The sequence below is a fragment of the Canis lupus genome, chromosome 5 (assembly GCF_011100685.1).
Source record: "Canis lupus familiaris isolate Mischka breed German Shepherd chromosome 5, alternate assembly UU_Cfam_GSD_1.0, whole genome shotgun sequence".
NCBI classification, from domain to species: Eukaryota; Metazoa; Chordata; class Mammalia; order Carnivora; family Canidae; genus Canis; species Canis lupus.
In genome coordinates this window covers 43674661-43688287 of record NC_049226.1, presented here as the reverse complement: position 1 = coordinate 43688287, position 13627 = coordinate 43674661, and the positions used below count along the sequence as shown (strand labels likewise).

The 13627-nt window shown below is 36.4% G+C and overlaps 1 protein-coding gene, 1 long non-coding RNA gene and 1 other non-coding gene across 3 annotated transcripts in view; 2 read left to right on the top strand and 1 right to left on the bottom strand.

Moving 5' to 3' along the window:
- IL23R (interleukin 23 receptor) overlaps positions 1-13627 on the top strand; it is a 65445-nt gene that overhangs the window by 18958 nt on the left and 32860 nt on the right. The window contains exons 5-6 of the mRNA XM_038537159.1: positions 7382-7542; positions 12304-12449. Of these exons, the coding sequence (XP_038393087.1) occupies positions 7382-7542; positions 12304-12449 (307 nt within the window). The remainder of the gene's footprint in view (positions 1-7381; positions 7543-12303; positions 12450-13627) is intronic.
- Positions 1-13627, bottom strand: part of LOC111095914 — a 38175-nt gene that overhangs the window by 2818 nt on the left and 21730 nt on the right. The gene's annotated exons all lie outside the window — the stretch shown is intronic.
- On the top strand, positions 3417-3523 carry LOC119872047. Its single transcript, XR_005360250.1, has one exon. It is a non-coding gene; the product is annotated as a U6 spliceosomal RNA (small nuclear RNA).

The following is a 13627-nucleotide window of genomic DNA, read 5'->3' as shown; positions in this document are numbered from 1 at the left end:
ATTCCTACCAGCTTTCAAACATGTTACAGCATTTGCCCTCTTGAAAAATACACTTCCCCTCTCCACTACCCTATTTCTTTGCTCCTCTTTATGGCAAAACTCAAGAGTCGTCTATACTTTCTGTCTCTACTTCCCCTCTCATCTTTTTAAAATCTAGTTTAGTCAAATTTTTGCTGTCCACTGAGACAGGTCTTATCAGTGTCACTGATCAATTCCCCATGACCAAATCCAATGGTTTCTTCTCAGTCTTTATCTTCCTTATTGGGAGCACTTAATTAAGCTTTTCACTTCCTTTTTTTGGCTTTGAGGACACCACTCCCTTTCGATTCTCCTCCTACCTTCCTGGATGCTTTTTCTCAGGCTCATTAACTGATGCCTCTTCATTTCCAGTAAATAAGAAGTGTTTACTTCCTATTAGCTTTATACTAGGGTCTCCTTTTATCTCAATCTATAGTCATTACCTAAAAGATATGATCCAAATTTATACTGTAAAACTCCCTAGTTTATCTATCTTGAGTCTAGACATTTCTGTTCATAGCTACCATGTATCTAACATCTTATTCAGCACTTCCTCTTAGACATCCAAAAGTTATCTCAAAGCTAACGTGTTCAAAACCAAACACCCTGTGTTTCCTTTCCCTACATTTGTATTCCCCTTATCAGTAAATGGCAAATACATCTTCATATTATTTAGGTGATAGTCACTGGAGTCCTCCCAGATTCCTCCCTACCATGTCTTAAACAACATTAATCAGCAAAACCTATTGGATTTGACCTCTTATCACTACCCACTTTGGAATGCTGGGTCAAGCCATATCATCTTTCCTCTGGTTAGTATAAGAACTTCCTAACTGGTGATCTAGCTTCCATTTTTGCCCTCCTACAGTTGCTCACAAGTAGCCAGAGTAATCCTTTTCACATGCACCTTGATCATGTCACTCTTCTGCTCAAAACCTGTCATTTCACTCACAGATCAAAGTCAGAATCCTTCAATGGCTCTATGTGACCTTATAGTGTCTTCTAAATCTCTCCCTCCTCCAGACTCTCTGATCTCATCTTCAATCTCTTTCTGCCTCACCTATACCAATCATCACTGATCTCCTTGTTGTTCTTTGAACAGGACAAGCAAGATTCTGCTTCAGAGTCTTTGCATACCTCTAGAATGCTTTTTCTCCAGAGAGGAGAAAAGTCACCTTCTTAGGCTTTCCTCATCTTCATCTTCCTTAAAAAAAAAAAAAAAAAAAATCCCACTCCTACCTCTAGCACTTCCTAACAACCCATTTTGCTTTATTTTTCTTCTAAACATTTATCACCATAGGGCATATTATATATTTATTTGCTTCTACCAGAATGTGTGCTCCATGAAGGTTGGGACTTTATCTGCTTTGTCCATTGTTGTAGCCGCAATGTCTAAAGTAGCAGTGCTTGGAACATAGTGGATGTTAAATAAATATTTGTTGAATGAGTGGCTAAGTAAATGGAAAACACTATTCACCATTATCACTATAAATTGGCAGTGTTTACTGAAAATCTATTAAATATAACTAGTGTGGGATGCCTGGATGGCTCAGCGGGGTTCTGGAATTGAGTCCCACATTGAGCTCCCTGCAGGGAGCCTGCTTCTGCCTCTGCCTATGTTTCTGCCTCTCTCTCTGTGTCTCTCATGAATAAATAAAATCTTAAAAAAAATAAATATAACTAGTGTGAGGTGCATGGGTAACTTCAGAGGCATATAAATCATGCTGACTCCCTTCAGCAAACATCCGTTATGTATTATAAGCACACCAAAACCAGAAATAGAAATAAGAAATTTGAAAACTTTGTAATATACAGTTTTATATAAAAATAGTCCAAAAGTTATAGTCATTCATTCATTATTACTGGTTCTTCATCTAAAAGGGTTTGTGATCTAGGTGCTACTATGAAGGTAGACTTTAAAAGCACAATTAAATTACCTAATAACTATGGTTAATGTTGATTTAAGAATATATTTCCATTTTGACTGTGGTCTCAATGAATGTGGTAAAAGAATAAACCACAAATCAATTAAGGACATGCATGTGGTTTTCTCTAACTGGAAAATTCTCAGAGATGCCCTACTTGCTACTTACCCATATTTGCCATTCTCTTATTTTCACATTTGAATTCTTATTGAGCATGAGGTTAGCATAACTTAAAACACATTCTTTGTAATTTGTTTACATTCTGTCTTATTTCAAAAGAAATATAAGGGAACTATGTAAACACCTGAATTTAATGGAATGATTTGATTCCAGATATATGTGATATAAAAGAAATTTTGCTTGTTGAAATATAACAATTTTTAAGGTTTCTCTCTCTTTTTTTTTAAGGATTTTACTTATTTACTCATGAGACACAGAGTGAGAGGCAGAGACATAGATAGAGGGAGAAGCAGGCTCCCCATGAGGAGTCTGATGTGGGACTCGATGTCAGGACTCTGGGATCACGCACTGAGCTGAAGGTAGATGCTCAACCACTGAACCACCCAGATGTCCCTTTTAAGGTTTCAGTTGTAATCTTTAGAATGTGTAAAAGTCATCATAAATACCTTTTAATTCATAATAATAATTGTGTGTTTTAATAAGCCCTTTTTTGCCTATGAAGCCACCTGTTCCATGCTTCCTAATCTCATTTATTCACTTATCTTAATTACTCATGATCACAATGATGCTATTCTTTCTGTTGTACAGATGAGTAAACTGAAGTACATAGAGGTTAAGTAACTGGCTCCAACTCCCACATTTCATCAAGGGGCAGAGCTGGAATTTGAATCCAGGTTTTTTCTAAAATTTCTGCTTTTCATCAGTATGACATGTCCTTATCCTCTCATGGTGTTCATAGTGATCTGCCTGGTGCTGAGAGGAAAGAGGCAGCACTGGAAAATATGCACTGAAGGTTAAAAACCTGAGCTGAACTAAAGTAATTGCTACCACCTGCATGCCATGTAGACCTCTCACCCTTACCCATGTATCTCTGTCAGCCTTTGAGAGATTCCTTGGTTGCCTGGTGAGATTACCTGCTCTGGTCGTGGCAATAAGTTTAAAATACAGATATTTAATTTCTGTAGTATTTTGATTTTAAAAATGCATTTATTGCTTGGTAGAATGAGGCTGGTTCCTCTTTTCCTCCCTGGAGTTCTTTGTCTCAGGAAGCATGCCACTCTGGATTCTAATAGATTGTAATGGCTGGCAAGTTATAATCCTAGCTGGGGTATTGTGGGGCTGGAGAAATTTGGGGAGTTGCTGAAGAGATGCATAGTAGTAACAGGACCTGAAGTACAGCTGTAGAGATGAAATGATCATGATCTTTAAACTCTTCCTTTCCCACCAATTCTATCAAGTCATTCCCCCCAGGACAGGAAAAAAATTGATGGTATTAGATAAAGAAACCAAGCGGTGCTTGTCTCAGTAGCACAAATACTATAAATGGAACAGTGCAGAGAAAATGAATATGACCCCTAGTCAAAGATGACACCCAAATTTGTGAAGCATTTCTGTTTGTTAAATATAAGATTGTAAGGTATTTGTTTTTTCACCTTTGTTCAAATTCTGAGCTTATTTCTCTCCAAATTAGCAGATCTATATTATTAGTTTCCACAATGTACTACAATTAATGTAGAAATTTACAAGTAATATACCAAACAGATAACATAGAGATAAGGCCTAGACCATGTCCACAGCTATAGGAACAAAAGATAAAATAAAAAAATAATAGTTAAATGTTTCCACCTTCTTTGGTTGGTTCTTAAATGATAGAGAAAAAATTGTTAAAAATGGCAAAGAGAGGACATCAGAAAGGCAGCATGCTGTTGACAACAATGGAGAAACTGGCAAGAAGCGCCCGATGCCCCCGATGCGCATGGGAAGACAATTCAGTTGTAAATATGCTACAGTTTTGGTCTCCGGCAGATATCCAAATGCAGCTCCCAGTGAGAATTCAGATAGTCAGTAGCTGTACGTGTGGAATAGTGATTGAAGCCAGGAATGTGAGTAAGCTGAGGGAAAAGGCAAGCACCAAGAGCTGACCATCACTGTGGTGGGGTTAGAGGAGTAGGGAGGGCAATCCAAGTGGAGGGCAGGAGGAGAAAAGGTGTCACTAAGCAGGTGTGAGAAAAAGATGTCTTCCCACTCAGAAGACAGGGTCTGGGTAGCAAAGGAAGTAAGACTTGTAAGTTACTAGGAGGAACAGATGCTACAAAGAGGATTCAGAGGACTTCACCTTGGAAAGGATGTCATTTTAGAAGAGTAGATTCATGGGAAAAGTAAAGACAGAAATCACAACAAAAAGCTTAAAGAACAAGTGGAAATGGTAATTTGGATGTAGTTACCAAGGATGTAGAAAATCTGACTGAGAAGCTTAAGAAAAGGAAATAAAAAGAGTTGGTAGTTCAAAGGGATCAAGAAATGTAAGCTTAGTGAAGTCTAGTGAAAACCACTTTCATGTTATGAATAGATCAGAGTAGAGATAATGGGGTGTAAGAGTCTGAGGTGGCTCAGTATTTATCTCTGAAGAGTTCTAAACCAACTAAGAGAAATCAAAAAGCCAACAGGTGAAAATAGAAATATAAAATAGCAGGATGCCTGGGTGGCTTAGTGGTTGAGCATCTCCCTTCGGCTCAGGATGTGATCCTGGAGTCCCAGGATTGAATCCCGCCATTAGGCTCCTTGCATGAAGCCTGCTTCTCTTCCCCCTGCCTGTGACTCTGCCTCTCTGCCTCTCTCTGTGTCTCTCAAGAATAAATAAATAAAATATTTTTAAAAATATATAAAATAGCTATGTTTAAATATTTTAAAATCTTTATTTAAATAATTAAACATTTAAAATATTTTATAATATTACTGATGAAGCTTGTTAATGGAGAGCATGGCTTTGTTATGTGGCAAGAGTAAACATTTTAATACTGCTCTTCCCAGAATAAACAGATTTACTGCCCTTGCCCTCAATCACATCCAGTATAGACAGCTGCACATCCCCACCTAGGGGACAACTCCTTAAATCTTATATCTTATTGGAGAAGACCAAACAATATCATTTCTCTGGTCTTCTGACTCCCCAAGGGAAAGTGGGAGAGAGAAAGGGACAGAGGTGCACAGTCCAGTTCTTAGTAAGTAGAATCACTCCCACCTTCAAGAGACTTGAAGAAGGGCGGGGAAGACAGAATGGGAGAGGTTTTTGTTTTTTGGGTTTTTTTTTTTTAAGATTTTATTTATTTATTCATGAGAGACAGAGAGAGAGAGAGAGAGAGAGAGAGAGGCAGAGACACAGGCAGAGGGAGAAGCAGGCTCCATGCAAGAGAGCCAGACGTGGGACTCGATCTCGGGACTCCAGGATCCCGCAGTGGGCTGAAGGCAGCGCTAAACCGCTAAGCCACCCAGGCTGCCCAGAATGGGGGAGTTTTGAGGACAGTTTCTCCTCACAGAAATCAGAAAAGGGGGGGGGGGACATTTCCCAGTATTCCTCCTCACCACTACCTCCAATCTCCCCCCAAAATATTGTGGAGTAGAATTGTTTAAGATTGATTAATTAATTGATTAAGTAATCTCTCCACCCAACATGGGACTCCAACTCAGGAACCCCAGATCAAGAGTCACATGCTCTACCGACTGAGCCAGCTAGGCACCCCAGAAATTTTTGCCAAACATAATAGAGAGGCTCAAACTTGCTGACCAAAGCCAGTGGAAATTGGAAATTCATAAGATTTAAAATTTTAGCCTTAAAAAATAACATTTGAAATTCCACAAAGTTAAATTGGCTGATTAGCAATCCTCACTCATTCAACTATAAAAACTTAGATAAACATAATTTGAAGTGATGATTTAATAGCTCTATCTGCACTCCAAAGTGTGCCTCTCCCCTCTATCTTCTCCAGCTTCTTTGGCAGTAAATTATTTCCATTCCCCTTACCTAATCGGCCACCAGATCCAGTGAGTTCTGTTTTCAAAGTCCACAGGAAGTCTTAATGATTTTGTCTGCTTTACTTTACTTCTTGCACGTTCATGCTCCAGAGTATGAACTTGCTGAAGTTTCGTGAAAGTGGCTCACCATTTGTTTTAGAACATTCTGGGTGGGTTTTTTGTTGTTGTTGTTAGTTTTGTTTTTGGTTTTGTTTTTTTTTTCTGGAAGGTTGGTCTTTCTCTTCGCATCCAGATCTCTCATTCTATCCTGATGGTTCATGCCATCCTTACCCCTCACTATATCTGGTAGAAATATCTGACTCAAAGCTCTTGTACCAAGCTGCTATGCAATGCTCTTTCCCAGAAGGTATTCATTTATTTCAAGCTCTGTCTAGAGCTGACTTATCCAGTAGGCATAGTGGGCACAGTGCCCAGGGCCCATGATACTTTCAGGAGTCCATGAAAATGTTTAATTTCATTTTAAATCAAAAGAAAAAATAAACTATTAGATAGACTACTATTCAGCCAGAAAGAAAGAAAGAAAGAAAGAAAGAAAGAAAGAAAGAAAGAAAGAAAGAAAGAAAGAAAGAAAGAAAGAAATCTTGCCATTCGTAATGACATGGATGGAACCAGAGGATATTATGCTAAGTGAAATAAGTCAGTCAGAGAAAGACAATTATATGATCTCACTCATATGTGGAATTTAAGAAATAAAACAGAGGATCATAGGGAAAGAAAGGAAAAAATAAAACAGGACTAAATCAGAGAGAGAGGGAGACAAACCCTAAGAGGTACTTAATCGTAGGAAACAAACTAAGGGTTGCTGGAGGGGAGGTGGGTAGGGGAGCTGGGAGAAAAAATTTTAAAAAAAGTCTGCATTTCTGTTCTTAAAAAATTAAGTAAATAAATAAGTAAATAAAAATAGAAAAAGAAAATGAAGTATTCTAAAAGTTAAAAGGCAGAAAGGAAACTGCATTTAAAGAAAGTGTACAAAGGAGGGAGCTACAGATAGAATTTTAACTACAGGAATGCAATTGTTTTTGTATTTGAGATTTCTGATATATACTAATATAAATGATCATATTTATTAAAAAATTGTATTATACATAAAAAATAAACCATTAGGCCAAAAAATGTTTTAATATGTAATAATATATTTACTCTTATATCAACAGTTGTAAAACATAATCTATATGAATATGTATGTATCTATATAAACATATACACACCCACACACATAGATACTATTTTTCTCTTGACAGAAGAATAAGTCCATGAAGGGAAAGGGGCTTAAGGCCCATGAAAGTCATAATCTGGCCCTGAAAAGTCTTGAATTTATTTTAAAAAAAAATTTCAAATGACCAATTTTGTATTCAAAAGCAGGCTAAAAAAGTAGCATCAAAAAATTGAGGAAGAACCAATTCAAACCAAACATAACTAGTCATCATAATCTTTTTTTTTTTAAGTTTAGAGAAAGAAGAAGAGCAACAATATCTTTCTTCAAGTTATATTAACATCTCCACTGATTCATTGCAAGGTGGCAAGAAATATTTGGTTTGGGTTCAAGCTGCAAATGCATTGGGCATGGAGAAGTCAAAACAACTGCAAATTAATCTGGATGATATAGGTAAAGGATGAGAAATAGTATCTTTACAACTAAACAGCTAATTTATGCTGACCTAGTCAAATGAAGATCTGAGTTCCCCTGAAGTTCCTGTAGGTCATGATACAGAAAACAAGAATTACCTATAATTGACCAGCCTGAGACAACTCAAAGATAAGTACTGCTACCACTTTTTTGCATATCCTTCCAGTCTTATTTCTACATGGGTGCATCTGGTTTTATACATATTTTTTGAGACCTTCTTATGTTCAAGCATAAGGAGAATAAGATAAGCAAGGTATCTGGTGCCCTAAATATCTTTCAAATTACCAGGGAAAATGGAATTAAAGAAAGATTATAATAAGCTGTGATGAGTCTTACATTGCGAGAAGTAGAGCATACTAAAGAATTCTACATATATACTATTTTGGAAGTTATGGGTTTTTTTTTTAATTTAACAAAAAAACATAAAAAATGCTGAATTATGTAGACATCTCTATTTTTACCAGCCAGGTTTCACAAATGTTAACATTTTTTGCTTCAGAAATTTTAGAACTTGCCTTCTAAAACATATAATATAGAATAAATATTACTATTGATTTAATCTACAATATTATTTTTAATGAATATCTTTAATTAGTCCCTTATTGTTGTGGATTTAGGCTGTTTTCAAATTTTTACCAACATAAACTACACTGCCATAAACAACCTTTTGGATAAATTTTTTCATAGTAGTTGTCTTCTTTTTCCTTTTTTTTTTTTTAAGATTTTATTTATTTATTTGAGAGAGAGTATGTGCAGGAGTATGGGGTAGGGAGGAGCAGAGGGAGCTGAAGAAGCAGACTCCCCACTGAGCAGGGAGCCCAATGCAGCTCAATCCCAGGACTCTGAAATCATGACCTGAGCCAAAGGCAAATGCTCAACCAACTGAGCCACCCAGGTGCCCCTTAAGATAAGATAAAATTTTCCTTAAGATAAATTCCAAAAGGTAATTGCCCCTGAGCCTTTGACAGCAGCTACATCTCAGTCCTAAAGCCAAAGTTTATCCAAAGAGCACCAAGTGAATTATCCTCTATTTGGATATCCTAGTGACAATTATTTCTGTTTTTATTATTAAGGATGATTTCAGTAAGCTCACAGTTATGGAGCACTTTCTTCAGTGCTAACTGCTTTTACATGACCACGACAAACCTACTTTGTAGAAGAGATTATAATTTCTACTTAAAGGAGCCAAAACTAGGTGGCATTAAAAATTTTGAGATTGGGGAGCTAGGGAGCTCTAATTCCAATATCAACTTTTATCTTCCGTCTTTATTTAAAAGTATGTTGCTATGTGTCTGATAACTTCCCTGCTGATTAATGATGTAGGGACTTCAACAGAAGGTGATGTGACACCTTCTCTTGAAGTTGAATATGGATTTCCTTTGGGGACAACTGGGGTCTTTTATTGAAACTAATATCTCAGTTCTCAACTTTTGTTTCAGCTAAACTCAACTATTCCAACTAACTGGATTGGTCCAAAAAGTCTGTCCTTATGCTCTGAATACGTGATTTGAAAACAAACACTGCTGACTCTGGTGATGCATTTCACTGTGTTATATATTTTTGGAGTTATAGTTCTCTTGACCATGTTACATGTGTTTTTGTAAATTTACAGTTTGAGGTAGGATGTCATAAAATGTCTTTTCTTAAAACAGTTTTCTCTCAGTGGATTAATGATGTTTAAAGTCTACCTGTATCATTTGGCAATATCATTTTTAGAACTAAATTATTAGTAGTATTACTGCTATTGTTATCTTTGTGATCTTATGATCTTACTATCATCACCATTTATCAAATGCCTACAGTGTTCCAGACAATTAACATGCAAATCACACTTAATTCTGGAAACAATCATACATGGTACTACTATGCCCATTTTACAGATAAAGAAGAAAGAGAAAATAATTTGCTCAAGGTCACACAGCTAGTAAGGAGGAGAGCTAGATTTTATTCCAGGCCTGCTAACTTGCAAAGGTTAATCACCATCCCACCTCCCACAAAGGGAAAAATCTCCTCTGGCCATCACCAGCAGATCTGACTTCTCACACTGTGAACCACAGAACCTCTTGTTTGGAGTTGTTATTTCATGTCCTTTTTTTTTCTTTTCCTTTTTCTCTTCTTTTCTTTTCCTTCATTTCTTTCTTTCTCTCTCTCTCTTTTTTAAAAATATTTTATTTATTTATTTATTTATTTATTTATTTATTTATTTATTTATTTATGAGAGAGAGAGAGAGAGAAAGCATGAGCAGGGCGGCAGGGAAGGGCAGACGGAGAAGCAGACTCCCCGCTGAGCGGGGGGGGGGGGGGATGGAGGGCTTGATCCCAGGACTCTGGGATCATGACCTAAGCCAAAGGCAGACACTTAACGGAATGAGCCATCCAGGCACCCATTTTCTTTTCTTTTCTTTCTTTTTTTCTTTTCTTTTCCTTTCTTTTTTAAATCTCAAAACAGATTCTTAGAAACTCAGGTAGAAAAACACAGGTTGACTATGTAGGAGGCTCCACCCAATAAAGCACCAGATAATTAACGGATGAGTTACACTCATTTATGACACTTTAAGAATGAGATATTGCAAGTTAGATAAATGAACTGTTCTATGAAACTGAGGATAGAGGACCCTCCTGAGAACAACTACAGGATTGGGCTTTAATTAAGTTAGGGAGGTTATGCTGAAAGGCAAGCCTGAGTTAATAGTGCAGTAATACTGTGCCCAAGTGGCTGTGAGATGGATGCTTCGGCTTCTCCTGTGAAGAAATAAATGCCAGTGCAGAAAGTGCAGTGCCTTCCAGCTGCATTTTGAATGTTAATTCTCACATAGGGAAAAATATGTTGTTGGAAAGATACCAAATGACAACAGATCTGGTTCTTCATTTCAATACAAGTGAAAACTAAACACATGGCCTCCATGACGATATGACAGCTTTTTAAAAACCTAAGATATGATGGGAACATTTGAAACCTAAGCAATGAGAGCAAACATTTAACATTTGAGTCATTTAACAAAGTACATAGTCAGGTATTTATTATATAACATGTTTATTTGAAATCATATGAGGTCATACAAACGTAAAGGCTTAGCTCTCTGCTGCATTGACCTGCCCTGTGCTAAGACTCTATCTTAAATCTGACTTACTGTTCCATCTACATTTCTCATAGGCCTAAACAGACTTTTGTTTCTGTTCCAGAATATTTCTTTCTCAGGAACGCTTGTGCTACTCTACCAATGGCAGGCTGGACTCTGAGATGAGAGTGAAGAGTGGGTGGGTAATTTAGCCTGAGGGTGCTTAAATGGTCCCAAGTGGTCTCAGAGCCCTGGGAAACACTTCTCTGACTATAGAAATCTGCAATATTGATCCTTATTACAAGAAGCTTACACTAGCAAAGGAAATCAACTGTGACATCCAGATGATAAAAGTTCAGTAAGCTCTTTGATTAAACTGATTTTGCTACTACTTCTTCTGATGTTAGCTTTAGCCCAATGATACTATTATAGGACTGTACTACTAAATAGCAAGTCTTTAATTTTTGTATTTCTCTATAAATCATATACCTGGGCATATAATTTAGATAATAAATCATTAATAATAAAATAATCATATTCCTAAAGAATACTTAGCCACCTAGAATAAATGAAAAGGAAACTAATTCATAGAGAATATTAAGCTATAATAATAGTCCTTAAAAACACATACATAGGCTCCTTAGTTCTTTGTTAAATAATATGTCTCACAAAGTCATAGACTTTCTTCTTTTAAGATTCTACTTATTTATTCATGAGAGACACAGAGAAAGAGAGGCAGAGACACAGGCAGAGAGAGAAGCAGGCTCCATGTAGGAAGCCTAATATAGGACTCGATCCTGGGACTCCAGGACCACACCCTGGGCCCAAGGCAGGTGCTTAACCGCTGAGCCACCCAGGCATCCCCAAAGTCATAGGCTTTCATTGTTCTGTCATGCACATAGGAGAAATGGGAAGTGCCAATGATTTTATTCTGTTCAGACAGAACAAACATACAAGAATTAATACAATTTAGAAATACAGGGATCCCAGTTACATCATTATTCCTAGTATAACAAAACCAATAGTAAGATAACCTATCAGAATTTCAGTTTCCTTTTGAAAATTATTATCACAGAGCATGGCAATAATTTGTAAAGTCTTAGAGTCTTGTGAGACTTGCTTACTTGCTTTGTTCAATCATACTTGCAAGTACAGATTTATTTTAATAGATAACAAAATAAGTTAGCAATAGATTTAATTATTCATATGTTTCCCTATGATATAAGAGAATAAAAATATTATTGTGAAATGTCTCAATTTAATATTTTATCAAATCAGACTCCCTGAACTAAATTTAGAATGCAACACATCATTTTCCCCTAAACAAATGCAGGAAGAGACATTTCCTTTGTCTCTTTTTCACTCTCTTTTGTTAATTAGGCCAGGCTTTGGAATTTCATTAGCTAGGATTATAAGGGAAGAGGGGGTAGGGGAAAGGTAGACTCTAAGAATCTCATTTAAAAGAAATGGAAAATAGGTTGAATAGAATTTCACTTAGCAGCAGTTTTCTCCTATATAATAGCTTAAAAGGTAAGAAAAAATTCATTTTAATTGTTAATTGGATCATGAAATTGTTTTTTAGTATTTTGAGTTTTAACATGTCTATATATTGATGAAAATATATTGATTTCTCTCAAGGCAAGTTTTAAACTGCTGATTTTTAACTTATTTATTTTTCTAGTGATACCTTCTGCAGCTATCATCTCCAGGGCTGAGGATATAAATACTACAATTCCCAAGACCATAATCCACTGGAATAGTCAAACAACAATTGAAAACGTTTCCTGTGAAATGAGACATAAGACTACAACAAACCAAACGTGGAAGGTAAGCTAACTTTCACTATTCTTTAGCATGTAAGTGAATGGAATAAAAGCCAACCCACAGTGGATTCATGATGATCTATTTTACGTGTTTTTATCTATTTGTCTGATACTCAAACCACTCTAGCTTGTTGGGTTTATGTAATCTCTATGCCCAACGTTGGGGCTCCAACTCAAGGCCCCGAGATCAAGAGTTGTATGCTCTACCAACAACCAGCCAGGCACTCCTTATACCACTCTGTGTTTTGTTTTTTTTAAAGATTTTATTTGTTTGTTTATTTGAGAGAGTGAGAGTGAGTGCATACACGCATGCAACTGGGGGAGGGGCAGAAGGAGAGAGAATCTCAAGTAGCCTCTTGCCTTGAGTGCAAGCCAGACACAGGGCTCAATCCCACAACCCTGAGATCATAACCTAAGCCAAAGCAAAGAGTCAAGGCTTAACTGACTGAGTCACCCAGATGCCCTAAATGACTAGTTTTAATCATCATTATCATATGCGTCCCAAAAGAGAGATGTTTCCTGAAATGTCTTCTTACCTTTTGTAAGTTGCTAAGAAGACAAATGTCCAACTAAGAGGGACCCAACTATTTGGGTCCTTGTAATTCAGTACCTCCTAGGGTGAAATTTACATCAGTGATGATATATAAAATGTGAGGATTCTATGCTGAAATTTAAAGGCATCTAGGGTAATAACTTCAAAAAGAAGAACTTAAGTATTATGAGTCTCTTTTTAAATTAAAAATGCAACTCAAAATATAAGATTTGTTACTAATATAGACCTCAGTCTTATGAGGCTAAGGTAAAAAGTGAATGTCTAGACAAACTAACCATTTTTAAATATCAATGATAAGTTACTATCTGATATGGAGAGGCATAGGTAGAAGGTTCATTAATGAAATCACATCATGTCATAGCACCTGTGAACATTATAATAAAAACTAATTTGAATTATGGAAGGATACTAGTCTCACTGGAGAAAAAGTTCCAGTTTTTGGTGTATTTGAAAAGAAATGTCATTTTATTATTTTCAAGTACAATAAACTGCCATTTAGTCAAACTAATCAAGGAGTGGATTTTCTGGCTTTGCTTAATTAAGAGTTATGTATCGTGAATAACATTATCTGTTTTCAGAGAGTTAAATACAATGATATGTATTTAACATTAATCTTTGATGGTTAGTGT